General features: G+C 32.5%; 2 protein-coding genes across 2 annotated transcripts in view; both read left to right on the top strand.

Moving 5' to 3' along the window:
• Positions 1-7,386, top strand: part of LOC117122704 (polyadenylate-binding protein 4-like) — an 11,763-nt gene extending 4,377 nt beyond the window's left edge. Inside the window, exons 2-8 of the mRNA XM_033268398.1 lie at positions 2,458-2,651; positions 3,143-3,261; positions 3,439-3,673; positions 4,431-4,664; positions 5,344-5,550; positions 6,446-6,596; positions 7,190-7,386. Coding sequence (XP_033124289.1) covers positions 2,458-2,651; positions 3,143-3,261; positions 3,439-3,673; positions 4,431-4,664; positions 5,344-5,550; positions 6,446-6,596; positions 7,190-7,371 — 1,322 coding nt within the window. The 3' untranslated portion in view covers positions 7,372-7,386. The remainder of the gene's footprint in view (positions 1-2,457; positions 2,652-3,142; positions 3,262-3,438; positions 3,674-4,430; positions 4,665-5,343; positions 5,551-6,445; positions 6,597-7,189) is intronic.
• A 424-nt stretch (positions 7,387-7,810) lies between these two features.
• Positions 7,811-16,064, top strand: LOC117122709. Its single transcript, XM_033268405.1, has 6 exons — positions 7,811-8,059; positions 13,087-13,127; positions 13,548-13,623; positions 13,852-14,079; positions 15,157-15,363; positions 15,772-16,064. The coding sequence occupies exons 1-6, from the start codon at positions 7,811-7,813 to the stop codon at positions 15,853-15,855; spliced, it is 885 nt and encodes a 294-aa protein (XP_033124296.1). The 3' UTR covers positions 15,856-16,064.
• Positions 16,065-18,020: the final 1,956 nt, after the last annotated feature.

Genomic DNA, 18,020 nt, shown 5'->3' on the forward strand with positions numbered 1-18,020 from the left:
TGTGAATTTAGGCACCACTTACTTTTAGATAATATTTTTGATGCATACCAGAATATTGAAATTTGTAACATATTTGATAACCATTGTAAAACATATTTAATAAAAGCAATGACTGAAAGAACTGAACTAATGAAAAAAATTACCACCAATATTTAATTTTTATGTTATTTACTGTACTTATAAACTTATATTTTGTGTCATTTTTATTTATTTATTTACTTTATATTCTGTAATTGAATTCTATTTTTTTTTTTTTTAATTTTTTTTTAAATTTTATTTTACTTTTTTTTTTCGTTATTCCTTAATTACTACAGAATAATGAGAGTATTTGTTTTGTTTGTCCAGTATTTTTTCTTTACTCATTTATCTTTTCAATAATTCATTTTTATATATTGTCAGTTGTTGTTTTGTAACTGTTGTACGGGTCGAACCTCTCCTGCGGGAGAGTGTTCCTCTGTTATAAAAGAGAGAACCAATAAATCTTATCTTATCTTATCTTACATATCAATAGGGCCTACTGTGTGGAGCCATAGTGGAGCTAAGCAATAATTAGCCCTTCTTAGCAGATTAACTAGATAAACAGTTTGGCTTTGACTGAATCAGTTTGTTTGTTAAGTGTAGGTTTCAGTTCTTCGATCCAAAGCATTTCTTTGATTTAAGCAATCAAACTTGGATTTGCACTTAGATAAAACCTTGAAATAATTAACAGTTTCAGTAGCATTCTTTACATTGTCACTGCAAATTTTTGATTTAAAAATTTGAAAACAAAAGATACTACCGTACTCGCATGAATAAGTGCCCCATTTGAATAATGCCCCTCCTTACGTGAAAATTTCCTTAAGTGCCCCGTTTCAATAAGCACCCCCTCAATAATATCATGAGATTTTCTTTTTAGCAAGTAAATAATCCAATCAATCTAAGGACTGTGGTTGTTGGCATGATCTGAGCTGCAGAGTGCAATCACTTTCTTCTTATCAAAATGAGGATATTTCTCTTGGACAGATGAGAGCTCCGATCCCTGGACAGACAGTATATTACCAACTTTCCTCTTCTTACATTTGTCTAGGCCTAGTCCTACTCCTCTTTTTCTTTTTATGATAATTTGCACCTTTAGCACATTCTCATCTGAGTTTTCAAAAAAACCTGCAATGATCCTGCATCCTGCCAATCCCAATCGGCCGATGGCCAACAAGATAACAACTATCCTCCACCACTAATTGCGTCTGCTCTTCTGCTGTTATGTAAATATTCACGGCATTCTTGTCATGAGAAATGCTCTCTGGACGACTATCTTTTCCGCCACACCACCATTGGTAATTTTCGGTTTCCCGATGTCCTTATATTATTTTTTTTCTTTCAAAAAGTGCCTCTTGAATTTAATAAGTTCCACTAAGAATCCCTCGATTTTCATCTATTTCCATAAGCACCCCCTCAATTTCCACTCAGTTTTCATAAGCACCCTGTTTAAATAAGCGCCCCTTCAAAAATGCAAAAAAATATTTTAAGTGCCCAGGCACTTATTCGCGCGAGTACATTAATTTTGAGGATGTTAAGGTGTTTAATATTTTAAGCGCCCAGGCACTTATTCGCGCGAGTACATTAATTTTGAGAATGTTAATTTGTTTAAAGATGGGTTTAGGTGGTGCACGGTAATGAGAAAATGTAATAACATGGGCGGTGCGTTGAACTAATTTATTTAACTTGTCTAAATTGGGTGGATATTCAGCAGTCAAAATTATGTTGCAGTAAAGAAGATAAGGTTGTATATGAGTATTGTATAACTAACATAAGAATTTTTGATGGTAATATTAACAATTCATTGAAATATTTAAAAATCTCTTATTCTTGAAAATTAAATTGCAGGTTCGCCAGCGTGGGTTTTTTTATTCCACTTTTGTGAGTTGTGTCACCTTGTCTCACCCAACCCTCAAATTTCCTGTTTTTTGGCAAATGTTTGAATGGCAATATATACCGAAATGACCAAACAAGTTCCAGTTTCAAGTTTCTTTTATTAATAATTATCATATTCGTAGCCAAGGCTGAATTATGAGGTGTTTACATAAATATTTTTTAAACTGTTTAGAGAAGATTAAAACTTATAACAAAGCCTTATTGAATAAAATATCGTACGTAATAATATTATGTACGATATTTTATTCAATAAATATCGTACATAATAATATTAATTGGTTAAAATATGAAAATATCACTGTTAGCAATTAGTAACATTATTTACAGTTGTACTAATAAACTAAAACAACCATAAATAGTGACTGCTATTTACTGGCTTCAATAAAATATAATTCAGTCATTTTTTGTTAAATTGGCAGTTTGATTTGTGATTTATAAGGACATGATAAACTTTTTCAACTCTATTTTTATTTTTTCATCTATATAAATGCATTTTAATATTCTTCGTTGTTGACATTTTCAAATCTTTTTTTAAATTAAAATAAGCTGAGAGAGCACTAGACACCATGAACTTTGATGCCATCAAAGGGCGCCCTATTCGTATTATGTGGTCTCAGCGTGATCCAACTTTACGTCGTACTGGCATGGGTAACGTCTTCTTTAAAAACTTGGACAAATCAATTGATAACAAAGCTCTCTATGATACATTTTCGGCTTTTGGTAACATCTTGTCTTGTAAGGTAGGTACATATAGAATTCAGTGTAGTCTTGTGAAAAAGTATTGTCACTTATTAAAAAAATGTGATTGTCAGAAAACATTTCTTCAGGTCCCTTACAACACCTTTATGAATGGAAATTTAAATAAAATTTTCACAAATTATCTGGGTTTCAGAAATCCATTACATTATATAGGCCTCGATATGCTACTTTGTTGAATCTTTCTGAGTTTATCCAGTGTACAGGGTTGTAGCTGTAGAAAACTAATGGTGGGTGGTAGATATTTTAAAGGCGGGTGGGTGATAACATTGGTAATCTCTATATATTAAGAGTGGATTTAAGGGATGGGAAAGTGGGTTAATAACGGTGGGTGGAGTGCAATGAAATAAGCATTAGAGTGTGTGGAAAACTTAAAGATTGAGTGACTGCCCAACATAATTACATCCCTGAATAACCTTAATTATAGTTTCATTCATATACTGCCTCTTTTTTTTATTCTAATACATGCATTTAGATTCAGTGCGATGAAAACAACGAATCTAAAGGCTATGCCTTCGTTTATTTTGAGACCGAAAATGCTGCCTCTAAGGCCATCAGTAAAGTGAATGGCATGTTGCTCAATGGAAAAAAAGTGTAAGTGATAATTTTCACATCTGTGAAATGAAAATTCTAAAGCGGAAAAGAGAACATAACTAAACAAAATTTGGAATGAGATAATATGCATTCCAATATAAGAAGGGAAAAGACGTGTCATGTGTACTGTACAGTTTTAGAAACACGATTTTAATACCAGTCAACACTATCTCTCAGGTATGTAGGTCATTGGATTCCTCGCAAAGCCCGGGATGCTGACATGGGAGATAAAATGAAGAGCTACACAAATGTTTTTATAAAAAACTTGAGTGAAGATGTATCTGATGACCAGCTAATTGAAATGTTCTCCAAATATGGCAAGATTGTTAGTGCCAAAGTAATGCGGGACGATGGTGCTAAAAGCCGTGGCTTCGGTTTTGTGAGCTTTGAGGACCACGAAGCAGCATCACAGGTGACTTAAAATTTTATATTATGTATCATCCTTCTATTGTAAGTAAAATAAAAGCGCAGTACTTTATTGAAAAAGAAATCACATCTGGTGTCGTGGTTTTTTGAGAAAGAGGAGCTTATTAAACATTTAAAATAGTAGAATGCAGTCAACCTAATAAAAGATTTGCTATTAGCCTCTGAATAATAATTTAAAAAAAAAAAAAAAAAAAATAGGATTCAGAAAATAAAAAGGAATATTTTCTTGTAGTATTTGTTACAAAATTATTGAATACTTACAGTAGATAAGCATTTTTTTGATAGTAGTATGGAGGTGATGATTTCCATTCTGGATTTTCGTTGACCTACAACATAGAAGTTTTTATTTGTATTCATACTGTCTGATCCACTGTTATTGATTAACAATAATGCTTCTCACATTACTTGATCATAATGGGCTCATAAAAAAAGCATTTAAAGTGATAATGCACTATTATCTTTAAAATATTTAGCTCATGCTCATTAGTTAGCAGTATCTGTTACATTAAGGTCATATTTGAACGATAATTTTTATCAAAGAGCAGTATACTAAGTTTAATATCTTGTAATAAAAGAATTATGTACTTAGTCATCATATTTAAAAATTAATTACAGCCTTAATTTTCAATTGAAAGCTAATATCATACACAAAATATCACTGAAGAAACCAAGTATTGAATTTTCCCCAAGTTTATTTTCTTTGTGCAAATAACAATAATTAAATGAAAAATTCTGTCTTACAGGCCACTCAGCAGCTGAACAATGTTGATGTGGACGGTCGTACTTTGTATGTTGGGCGTGCACAGAAGAAAGCAGAACGTCAAGCTGAGCTTAAACAGAAATATGAACGACTGAAAGCAGAGAGAATCAATCGCTTCCAGGGTGTTAACCTTTACCTAAAGAACCTTGATGATGAAATTGATGACAAGCGGTTGCAGAAAGAATTTGAAAAGTTTGGTACTATTACAAGTGCAAAGGTATATAAAAAATGTCAGTAATGGTAATATTTACTTCAAAGATATTGTTGTAAACGCTGAAAATTGGTACATTTGAAAAAAGTACCAATTTACCAGATTATATACAATAAACTATACTAAATCACTTAATTGGTAAAAGTGGAAGCATGCAATGCTAAGGGTTTTGTGAAGCAGACAAGTTGAGCCGAGTGGTTAAAGCTGGTTCGCCCAATCCTGTAAACTGTAGGCGCAGTGTACGCAATTGGCTCATTGTGCGCTACAAAGAACCCAGTACATCTTTCGAGGCGAGTAGGGGTTGCCTCGGTATACTGGTCCATTCAGCCCCTGTTATGGAGAGAAGAGAGTAGCTGGTCCCAGTTTACCGGCCAGCTCAGACACGATGTTAGCAGCACTACATCAATTTTCTACGTCTCCTGCATCTGTACTAGATATAATCCACCAAGCCTAGATTAGTTAATCCTACCTTTTATTTTTAATTTTAAACATATTTTTGGAGCATATTGTTATGTGGATCATTGTAAAAGTTGCCAGGTTCAACATCATTTGTGCATGACTATTTAACACTGAGTTTGAAATTACTTCATAGTTTCATTATATTATAGGCATGTTTACTTCATGTGTGAAATAAATTTAAATGACTATTTTTTATTGAATTTTTAAAATGCTTTATTTACCTCAGGTTATAAGTGATGAAAAGGGAATCTCAAGAGGATTTGGGTTTGTGTGCTTTTCTTCCCCTGAAGAAGCAATTAAGGCTGTTACTGAGATGAATGGAAGAATCATTGCTACTAAACCTCTCTATGTAGCACTAGCACAGCGGAAAGAAGATCGTAAGGCACAGCTGGCTGCCCAACACATGCAACGTATTGCAGGGATTAGAGTTCCCGTAAGATTTTATAAATTTTTCATTTTGCTCTATTATTGGTATTCAGTAACATCTCCCAATTACGTACCCCTCCGTCCGAACAGAGTTCATAATTGAGAAAATTCATAATTCAGAGAGTTTGAATTTTCATAGCATCTCAGTGTGGTGAGGGTAGGCCTAGGATGCTACAAAGTACAGGGCTAGGTGGGCCTAAGCTTTGCCATGGGAGCAAAATTTTGTCACGAAAAATGACATGGATTTAGTGTTTTCTGCAACAAAATAATACTTTACATTAGCAAAAATTACCTGTGCTCACTGTGAAGTATTCTTTTGAAGTGTTTTTCGAATGAAAACATGACCAAATAATGGCTAAAATGAGTGTTATTTTTTTCTTCTGAAAAATTGAGAATCCATGCGAATAGCGCCGCAATGAACAAAAACTGAGATATACTGTACAGTATGCGTGAACATGTATGCACAGCTCAAGTGTAATATATCTTGGCTAAAAATGATTAATTTGTCTTGCTCTAAACTTAGTTTTATGTCGCTTTATTGGGTTAAATATTTTCCTTCTTAGTTGATATATTTTACATTATTTTTGAAAACTTAAATACAACTTGAAATGTTTTTGTAGTCAAAAGCGATGTTTCGTAAACGTCATCGTCACAAATTGTGTTCGTAAAATCAACAGTTCGTAATTGGGAGATGTTACTGTAGTTAAATATTTATGTACAAATGGTGGTGTCTTCACCACAACTGTGTACACGCAGGTACCCCAGCAATCCAAAGAAGTTAATATATTACATATAATTTATGGCATGGTACTAAAAATTAGATTGGCAATTATCTTTTTGTGGATCAAACCCATTTTGTACAAATAAAACATACAAAAATGAACCGATTTCTTTTATAATAGGGGAATGCACAACAGGTAAACCAGGTGTTTAGCCCAGGGTTTGGGTACTTTACTCAAGCCGTTCAGCCCCCACAAGCACGATTATACCCAGCAGGGCAGATGACCCAAATCAGAAACCAAAGGTGGACTGGTGCTAACCAGCCAAGACCAGGTTTGTCATGTTTCATATTCTAATTTGCTTAATTTTAATAATATATTTTCTTCAGCCTTTTGCTACTTACTGTAAATAGGGCCATTTCCAGGTAATTTATCACTGTTACGTTTTTTTTCTAAGTTTAAGTATTGCTGTTGCCAATAATAAAAAGTAAATGGAAAAAATTGATTCTGGCATCCTCTATAATAATCTTGCAACCATATACACATCTGTTTAGTTGTAAAATTATATATTTTAGGTAATTCATAGCAAATTTTTTATAATGAAATGGTTGAGAGTTGGGGTTGAATAGTCAGGTTTCGAGAAAACAGTTTCCAAAGATTATAAAATCAAAAGCTTATTAAGACTTTTTTTTTTTTTTTTTTTTTTAAATAATTTTAATATACTTTTCAGTTAGATTTAGTGATTAATATTTTCTTCAATATATCACCTTTTAGAAAATGCAAAAACATGAAAATTTTCAAAAATTCTGATTCTTGAACGTTTTGGATGCTTGTAATTTAGAATTGCAAAAAATGGTGGGTTTTGCCAGATCCAGTCACAAATGTCAATACAGCCCTGTACTAATCGTGAATTTTCTCTTCCAATAGGAGTGATCCCTCAGTCTGCTATCCGTGTTCCTGCCGCTCAAGGAATTCCAACTGTACCAGCTGAACAACGCCAAGTGAAGTATGCTAATGCTGTGTGCAATCAGACTGTTGCTAGTCAGTCTACTGGAATTCCTGTGGTAAGTTGTACAAACTATAAAGACTTTACACGCAATTATAAATGATTAATGAATCTTTCTTTTCATGTGACAGGATTTTTCGCTGAATGCCAACACCGACAGATAATTGGCCGAATTTGCTTTTGCCGACACAATATTTTGCTCACAGGTTTTTTGGCCATTTTGCCGACAGCCAGTTCGCCGACAGACTATTTGACAACTGACGACAGACAATTCGCCAACATCCAGTTCACCGACAGATCATTTTTTTAATTGTAAAGATGGCAGTTTTTGACTGAATTTTCGAAACCAGTACATTTATTTAGTACCTAGGTTTTCTATTTTCTATATGATTTGAGGCTTTGAAATAAGCGTAACTATTAATATAGATTATATTTAAAATTTTAAAGTTCCAGTATACTTTGAAAAATGTTACGGTCAGTAGGATACTATTTAGGTTATGTTAGTGAGGTAAAAAAAAATGTTGTTTGTATATAATGATGATATGCGATTGTTTGATCATCAGGATGCTCCACAACCAGCTGTCCCAGTTCCTTTGCAGGAGCCACTGGCCCCATCCAGCCTGGCACAGGCCACCCCCCAGGAGCAGAAGCAGTTGTTGAGCGAGCGTTTATACCATATTATTAAGCGTAGCCATGGTGACCTAGCTAGTAAGATCACTGGAATGTTGTTGGAGATTGACAACGCTGAGTTGCTTCACATGTTGGAATCCCCAGACTCATTGAGTGCAAAGGTAATCGTGTAATTTTGTTCTTTTGCCTCTCTCTAAAAAACTGAAGCTCTAGAGAGGCTTGTATTTTATTTTGTTGTGTTGATCTTTGTATTGTCGTGGTGTTGTGTAAATTTATTGTTATCGACAACTGATATTGGAAATGCTGTATATTGTTAAATTACTCTGGTTTGTAACTAGGATGACAGAGAACTGAGATTTGTTGCTTGCTCATTTGAAGATATTGAAGATTCTGCATCATGATAAATAATAAGATAGTTTTGTGTAAGATTATTAATTATATGTTTGATACATTAATGTAGATTAATAATATACTGGTTTTTATAAACTTTTATTTCAACATCAAGTTCATAAAACAATACAGACATGACATTAAAATATGAGAAAAAAATTCCGTTCTATCGTCGCGTCGTCCAACAAATCAAAAGCTCCCTAGTGGTGAACCATGTATTTTATGAAATTATTTTCACTTGTCTGCAATCTCAAAGTATGAAACTGTAGATTGACTTCCTTTGAAAAACCTGACAACTACTCTCAGCTCCTGCGTTAATCAAGGTAGGTATAATAGTGCAATGGGCCTATAATTATCCTTTGCTTTATTGTCTCCAAATTTGAACTTAATGATAGGCATCAATTCATTGGGCACATGACCATGACTTAGCATGCTCCTAATAACGAAAGACTTAATATAACACATAAATCTGTCACCTGCATTGATCAAAATAATCAGAAGTTAAGTTGTCAAAACCAGCAGATTTACCACATTTTAATTTGTTATGAAATTAAAGATCATATTCGGAGTAATTTGTATCATAATTATTATTATTAGAATTATTCGAAATATCAATAATAAAAGTTTAATCTGTCATATTCCTAACACAATTAAAAGTGAATTGTAGTGATCATACCAGAAATTTCAAATAGCCTATTCACCATTGCCATTCTCAACAACTGATGAGGACAGAGGTCTGGGAATTTACATGCTTGCCTTAGTCCAAAAGGATTCATAATCATCATTTTAAATAGAATAATTCTAGGTCATCAGCTATTAATATAATTCTAAGAATGCTTGACCATCCTAACATTTAATTCACCATGGAAAAAGAAGTGGAAAAATAATTCTTTTCCTGGATGTCTTTGTTTCTAAGAGCCCAATCACACTTGAGAGTTACGTCGACCCATGGCCGGCCCTGGCTTGGCATTTTTTAAGTGTGAACAACAATAAATGTTAAGCCGGCCCTGAGCCGACCTAAATTTAGTCCAACTTTTGAGTCGGCTCAAGACTGAGGATGGGCCACCTTAGACCTCGATATTTAGGAAAAAATCATATACTGGATTACTTACTAACTTTTTCAGTGTTTGTTTGTTAAGTTTACATAATTGGGTGTATTCGTACATTAGTTGATAGGGCTTACAAAGTCAACAATAGTTAAACAAGCTTTCATTTTTACATCAAGGCATCTTTTCTTAAGGATGGCAACTGCCATCCTTAAGAAAAAATTTTTTCCTTATTCATTATTGATAAAATTACTTTTCATTATGTTAATTCAGTTCACTGTCCAAGTAAAAATTTACTGGAAAACGCTGAAGAAAATACATTTATCACTGTTTTACTTCAAGTTATCATATGTTGGCACATTCTCTAAAGTCGTTAGCAAGAATATCTGTGCCTTATTGAATGAATTTTGTAATGATTTAAATTTAAAAATTGTTTTTATTCTCATTTAAAATTAAAAATTTGTTTTCAGTTAAAGATCCCATATCCCTGTAGTTCTCCGCTTGTGTGTCGTATACAAACTTGTATGTGCAGGTTGTTAATGCTTACGTTAGCGAGACAAGCTAGCATTTCTCCACACGCATGTGCAAGCACCTAACAGTGGATGAGAACTCAAATATACAGGTAGAAGCATTTGAAGAGTTCACACCATTGCAAACAACTAGCCAATGAGGACTGCTTTACCATTTTGGACTCTAACTCTTACAACCCAAATTCTGAAAATTAAAGAAGCTTTGCATATTCAGTGGGAGCAGCCCTCACTGAACAAACAGCTTTTTCATGTTATCCTTGTCATTTTAAAGACATTCCATTCTCCACTTTTTGGCATAGATACTGTGATTTTACTTCATCTTTATTCATATTGTGTTTTGTAAAATAGTTACGGTTTATTCCACAAGTTCTTAGGCTTAGACATATTTTTATACCTTGTTTAGCGAACCTGCCGACTGCAAATATTGATGATTTCGAATAAAAATAAAATTTTATTTTTGGCCAATTAGAGCACCCGCTGCCACGAAAAAGTGGAAATTTTAGAAAAAAATTATTGTTTTTTTTTATTACGCCCTCCGCTGCCTTGAAATCTCGAAAGATAAGATATGTATATTTTCTTCCTAATTATATAAATTTCAAGCATTTAATCATCCTATTTTATATTTACCAATCAAATTTTATTTTCTCCTATTTGCTAAATAAGAATACAAAGTTTTATTTTAATTTTTATTCCGCCCTCCTACAATGATCTTTACAAAAATAAGTACATGAAACAAAGAATAAAATAAGTCTCGCCTTTGCTTGTAAAACATAGTATTTTTTCTTTCCCTTATACTGTACTAATGATTGCCTGCGTGCAATGCAATAAATAGTGATGGTAGAATCTGTTGTGTTGTTTTTGAAAATTCTAGTACGAATACTGTGTGTGTATATATTCTAATATTTGTTTGGTCATTGATATAGGCCTACATTTAATTTTATCGTTAATTATTTATATTGATATCATTTGTCTTTATTATAATTCTATGTTGAATTGTTGTCAGATTGTAATTGCTGTTATTTGTAATCCACCGAATTCACTGATTAATCTCAGAGTATAATACATACTCCAAGTATCGAAATGCACTCCATCGTGTCAGGATTCAATATTTCCACATTAATAATGTCATCATCAGGAATGAAAAATTGTCCATATTTGCAAGCTTATATGCACAAGTACCAAAAGTGATTGACCAATCAAAACATTACCCCTAGTAAGTGACAGAGTTATGAATAAAACTAAAGATCAAAGCATTCTTACCCTACTGATCAAAGCTACCTACAAAAACAAAGAAAGCTCTTTTAAAGCTTTTAGCCCATTGTTAAGCAATGGGTATAGCCTACATATAGCAAACGCTTCTTTAAACAATAGTATAGACCAATTTTGCGAACTGTCAATGATGTTAGTATTAGGAAATATTAAACCTAATTTATTACTTGCTTTACAGACTACATTATCATTTTCAAGTATACCTTGTAAACCTAAAACATATTTGAATGGCTCACAATTTTGTATATGATCATTTATAATACTATCAGATCGTGAAGAATGTTCTGTAAGTCTAGTTATTAAGCATCTATCTGTCTTACCAATATAATCACTATTACAACCTGGACATTTAAAATGATAAACAACAGAGCTCCTATATTCCTTAGGGGTTTGATCTTTAGTAGATATAAAATGAGAGACATTTTTATACTGCCATAATGTTATGAATTTTACCTCTTTAACTAAGTGTTTCTTTACTTTGTTCAAGCATCTAGGTAAAATGGATTCACCTGCCTTTCCTAGATAAGGCAATCTAACCCAAATCTTGATCAAGCTATCATTAGTAGGCCTATGTATATATTTAGGTTCATTTAATTTATTGAGTACATGGTTAACAACTTTTAAAGGGTACCCATTCCATGACATAAATTTTCTAATGTTAGAAAGTTCTGCTTGAAGTTTATCGGGAGTACACAGTTTGTGGGCTCTTGAAAATAAACTACGAATCGAATCCAAGAAATCTTATGTTTCCATGGGGCAAAGCTATCATGTAGCATGTAATCATCCAAATAAAGAAATTCATACAAACTGTCAACAATCAACATCGGAAAATTTGATAAATCAAACTTACAATATGTACAAAATTTCCAATGATTAACATACTATTGAAACTTTGTAGTTTGCATTAATAATTGCCAATGGCTTCCAATCCAATGATGTGATGAATCCCTCTATAATATTGCTTTTTATATACTTATTTTTGGGAATGATTCTACTACAGTATGAACAATTATGTACACATTGTAAGTTGCTCTTAAGTCAATACCCGCTGATCCATGTACCCTAGTTGGGTGCTCCGTAATTCCGTCTTTTTCCATGCAACTCACAGTGTCCATAATGTAACTTGAAAAAAGTCAAAGGATTTTGACTTTTGATTTGAAAATGGCTACAAATAAAATGCACAACATTTGAACAAAAGTCAACAAATAATTAAAAGAAAAAGACAATATGCAATAAAAGCTGTCACCAGTACCAATGAACACATGCCATCATTTATTGCAGATCTCTAACAACCATGTATGTAGCTCTCCAATATAAAATTCAAGATTCAAGATCTTTATTTGTGTCCTTTCGGAAAATCAGTTGGTACATCACATCGCAAAACAAAATTTAGTAGTCAGTATAATAAATTAGGCCATAAAACTTATTTGATATTTTGATTAAGCATTCTAATGGAAAGTGGTACGAATGAATTAAGATATCTATTTGTTCTACAGACTTGTGATTTCAACCTTTTACCTGAGGGTAGCCAAGTAAAAGATGCATTTAGTGGGTGGGGACTATCTATTAAAATGCTCTTTACTTTATCAATAATTTTAATCTCACAGATATAATCTAGTTGTCTAATTATTGTTAATATTGATATTATTATTCTTATAGATCTAAAATTTCTTTAAGTTAGACCAAAATAATAGGGGAAAATATCTGTCTAACTTAAAAGATGTATCTATATTACATGACCAGATGAAATTCTTTGATCATTTAATATTATTATTTTAAATATTATAATAACAATATTAATTTCAGTTCTTCCTATCTTCTACTCCTTATTTTGATATTGAATACATATAAAGTAGATATTTATTCCACTACCAAATAGTGTATGGCAAGTATGCTTGCTGTTAATATAAATGTGTGAATTATGTTTTTGATTTGTTTTTTGTTTTTGTTTAGGTTGAGGAAGCTGTGATTGTATTGAAGGCACACCAGGCTAAGTAATTGGCTATGGGCCGTACTTTGCGGCCACTTTCTACTAATTGTTTAGCAAGAAAAAAAATTAACCTGAGTTTTTCTTACTATCCTTTATTATAATTTTAAATTCAGACAGTGGAAGTACTCGTACACTAATAATGATTCAGTGTTGTTTGCTTGAACATATTTGCCTTCATTTTATCTACTGTATACATAGAAGCTATGTTTCAAGCCAAAGCAATATTATTAATAAAAAATGATGTATCTAGTGATGCAAATTGCTAAATTGGAAAAAGATGAATAATCAATAAAATATAGATTTAATATCCTTAAAATAGGAAAAGGAGAAAAGATGTTGTAGTAATTCCATTTTCATTTCAATGAATACAATTCATATTTGTGTTAGAAACATGATTTTAATTAAATCCAACATTATCTTGCAGGTACGTACATGATATGACTCGTCACAAAGTTCAAAGGGCTGACACCTGTGTCCCTTCCACACAAGGAATTCCTGCCGTAAGTGTTACAAATGATTTTACCATGAATTGAAAATAATCATTTTCAATTTAATGTTAGAAATTCCAATCATGTACTAATTTTTCATAAATTACAATACATGTTTGCTGTACCTTGAAAAATGTCATGGTCAGTAGGCTACTATGTTGGTTATGTTAGTGAATAAATGAAGTTTGATATAATAATGATGGTATGCTATTTTGACTTTGTTGATTGTTTGATCATCAGGATGTTCCACAACCAGCTGTCCCAGTTCCTTTGCAGGAGCCACTGACTCCATACAGCCTGGCACAGGCCACCCCCCAGCAGCAGAAGCAGATGTTGGGTGAGCGTTTATACCACATTATTCAGCCTAGCCTTGGCGATTCAGCTGGAAAATTCACTGGAATGTTGTTGGAAATTGACAATGCTGAGTTGCTCCACTTGTTGGATTTCTGTGACTCCTTGAATGCAAAGGTAATTGTGTGATTCATTTTTGTCTTTTATCCTCCCTAAATTGAAGCTTCAGAGTGGGTCAGTATTTTATTTTGTTGCGTGAGATTGTTATCGATAACTGATGCTGGATAAGTAATAATAATAATAATAATAAGTTTGATTATATTCTTAAATTAATAGTTTGTATCTTGGAAGATGACAATACAAAGAACCTGTGTGATTATGTTGATTGCTCATTTTGATAATTGATACATAAGATTCTGCACCATATTGAAATTCTGTAATCAGATAATGGAGTGGTGAGGAGGCCATGTGTAAGAGAGGCATATTCCAGTTTGCTACAGTGCTTTTGGGAAAAAAGGGTTTTTTTCTTTAGTCTAAAGGGCAAAAGAAAGCCCAACATATTGTAGCATCAATTATAAAAATATATATACACACTAACTGCAATTAGGGTCTATAGAAATATTTAAAAGCATGACATTTTTTTTTAGAGATTTTTAAGTTCGTTTGTTTATTATTTATTATCAAAACAAAAAAACAAGTACATAAATACACACAAAAATGAGAGCAAGTGGATAACCCTATAAGCCCTATGAGCTTGTTTCCTATAAGCTCTATGAGCTTGTTTCCATAGGGGTCCTCGACCAGTAAAAAGAGAAGCAAATATATATAAAAAAAATTGTTTTATTAAATGTTTTTTAAGTAAATATTTAAATATTTATTTATTACATTTCATCACTGCAAAAATACAAGAACAATTCAAAAACAAGACAAAAAGCAGCGAAAAGGAGGGGATGAATAGGTGTCAAGCACCTCTATCTACATCCCCCCTTGAACAGATTACAGAACCACACAAAATATACAAGAGAACAGGCGAAAATACAGAACATTAAAATAGTAAAGTAGTAAATATACAAATTTAAACATACAGTACAAAATATAGCTTAAATTATTAATTATCATTAATTTTGTATTACTTGTATTATGGTTGGGTTTTCTGATGTGTTCATATCGATCCAAATACAGATGATACTTGGTACAGTATACTGTAGGGATTTTTTTTATGTTTGTGGTTAAATTATTTATATTTATTTTGAGATTCTTGAAGGTACGATTGTGTTGGTGGCTCACCAAGCTAAGAATCCACTAAAGCAGAAGCAGATGCAGATGTTGGGTGAGAGTTTATACCACATTATTGAGCCTAGCTACAGTGAGCTAGCTGGTAATATCACTGGGATGTTGTTGGAGCTTGACAATTCTGAGTTGCTTGACATGTTAGAATCCTGTGACACATTAAATGCAAAGGTGATTTTGTGATTTAGGTTTTTTTTTTTACTCCCTTTTCACCATATAATTATTAAGTCATAGAAGCACCTGATGAATGAATCATAACATTTTAGGGGTTTACAACACCTAGTTTGGTTATCCGTCTTTTTAAAATACAAATAAAATTTAGATTATATTCAAGTTCAAGTTTATTCACCATTAAGTAAATCAATCAAGGTACATTTTTATAAAATGAATAAATGCAAACGGCAGGGAATGACCAATAAAAGCAAAGCTTGATGAGATGGCCACCTTAAGTGAGGTGCCCAGGCAAAAAAAAAAATTATGAAAGTGCACTCACAATAGAGAAAAATCAGCCAGTGACATAGACTCAGACAATATTATATATTTTAGTAATTAAATGATAAGTTTTTTTTTTCTTGTAAGGTTGAGGAGGCTAGGATTGTGTGGAAGGTTTACCAAACTAAGAAATATGGTGGTAATTCTTCTGTGGTTGCTGTTGCATGTTAAACATCACGGCGCCGCGAGCAGCTCTACCAAGAGATGGATATGTGCGCCTAATAAGATGACATTATTATTATTATTATTTGACAGTTATTTGACAATTTTATAATATAAACACACCTACTATCTTGAAGGAATTTTCACAGGATATATGATCGTAACAATCTCAATACCAGTGAAAGGATGTTTAATTTTTTTGTCTATAAGCTACTGAGGGGGAATTTTTTTTTTTTTTTTTTTTTTTTGGGGGTGTTGGTTTTTTGGGTGTGTGGGTGTGGGGGGGGGGATTGAAATCAAAATTCATGTCAAGCATTTGAAAACAGAAGAAGCTCAATGAATATTCACATATTGTATGACTGCTGTAATGAATCTAGTATATTTTACTCTATATATTTTGATTCTACTGTTCGGAATCTTGATATTGACTTTGATGAGCACTTAACTTTCAACAAACATATTTACTCTGTATGCAAGACTGCCAATTTTCACATCCGCAACATCTGCCGAATCCGTAAATACCTTGATCCAAAGTGTTCCGAGATACTTACTCATGCCTTCATATCTTTCAGGGGTGATTATTGCATTTCACTTTTGTTTAATCTTCCTGCTTCTTCTATCAAACGCCTTTAAATGATTAAAAATCATGTTGCCCGTCTTTAACTCCAAAATATTCCCATATTACCCATGTACTTCAAAATCTTCACTGGCTTCCCATCAAACAGCACAATATCTTTATAATACTGCTACATACATTTAAAGCACTTGTTTTGAGTGTACCTTTTTACCTTACTTATCATCTCACTCCCTGCTTGCCCACTCGTCACCTTCAAAATCTTCTCACTATTCTCACACAACAACGTATGCCCAATGAACATTTACATCTGCGGTCTTGTATCATTGCAATGATCCACCTTCTTCCATTAGGTATGATACATCTATTACTACATTTAAATCTGACCTTAAAACATCTCTTTAACAGCTTGGCTTCTTAACATACACTGCGCCTTTCATTATTATTCTTGGAATCATCGCTTTACAAGTTTTTTATTATTATTATATTATTAATTCATTTTATCTTATATTTTCCTTTGCAATGCTTATCAACAGCTGATTTCAGTAACCTTAAAAATGACTCAGAAAAGATAGCTGGAAAACAGGAGAAGGCTTACCCACAAGGAATTTTAATGTAAGGGTTTGTTGAGAATAATAAGGGATGAATTGTGCTGATACATTCCAGTAGTAAAGAACAGAAACTCATTAGCAAGTAATAAATTAAAAGTCACTGCTATTTCATTAACTAATTAAATAATTTACTATATTTTTATTTTCCCATTAAAAAAACAGCTTGCAGTATTAAAATGGGTGTCTTCAAAATCCCATATAAATTGTTAGTTTTAGCCATGTGGTTTGCCAAAGTATCCTCGGTGTCAGCTGAGAACATCTGTAGAGTGCAATGTTAGCACTCCTATTTATCTTTTGCTGAATAAAGTAGAATTAGAAGTACAAAGTCTACTGACTTTGAAATTGGTGTCTTGGCCTTCGACACGTTACTTGATGGAGCTAGCTATCCAAAAGGAAGTCTTCGACAAGAATTGGAAGCAGTAACGTTTTGTTGTTGTTGTTGTTGTTGTTGTTGTTGTTGTTTTAGTTGTTCATTTTGATTATTTTTGTTTGTGCTGGGACATGCTCTGATATATCTCCATACAGTAATTTTATAGTGGGGGAAGATGGGTTTATGCTGTAAAGCTAGGACATAATTAATAGTGAAGAAACTATTAAAAGAAGGTACATGGCTAAGGAGTACTCCCAAATCATGAAGTAGATTATCAGTAAACATTGGCAGCTTGAAGGACAGAACAACATTTTTTAAATTTATTTTTTTATTTATTCAGGTATAAACATATAAAAAACAATTACAAAGTGGCAGCCGAAGTTGAAATGGTTTGCTTCACAAAACCTATTCACAAAAAATTATTTACAAATGCAAAACAGCAAAATACAAAAGCTAAAAAATATTATTAATACAATTCAAAGGTCAAATATCAATTATAAAAAATACAAAAGAAGGTCACTTTATTATCCATTATCATTAAATTTTAGTTGCTAAAGTTTAAATTATATTTATACAGTAAAATATTGCACATTTCCTGTTATCAATATTCTTATATATT

Source organism: Anneissia japonica, unplaced genomic scaffold (assembly GCF_011630105.1).
Source record: "Anneissia japonica isolate Jap-2015-1 unplaced genomic scaffold, ASM1163010v1 scaffold287894_len555002_cov174, whole genome shotgun sequence".
In the NCBI taxonomy this organism is placed as follows: Eukaryota; Metazoa; Echinodermata; class Crinoidea; order Comatulida; family Comatulidae; genus Anneissia; species Anneissia japonica.

What these genes read in the sequence shown, in the direction of transcription:
- LOC117122709 (XM_033268405.1), top strand. Translation starts at nt 7,811, where the DNA reads ATGCGATTGTTTGATCATCAGGATGCTCCACAACCAGCTGTCCCAGTT. An exon ending in CAGACTCATTGAGTGCAAAG is followed by an intron (nt 8,060 to 13,086) that starts GTAATCGTGTAA and finishes GTTTTTGTTTAG; the next exon opens with GTTGAGGAAGCTGTGATTGT. An exon ending in GTGACTCCTTGAATGCAAAG is followed by an intron (nt 14,080 to 15,156) that starts GTAATTGTGTGA and finishes ATTTATTTTGAG; the next exon opens with ATTCTTGAAGGTACGATTGT.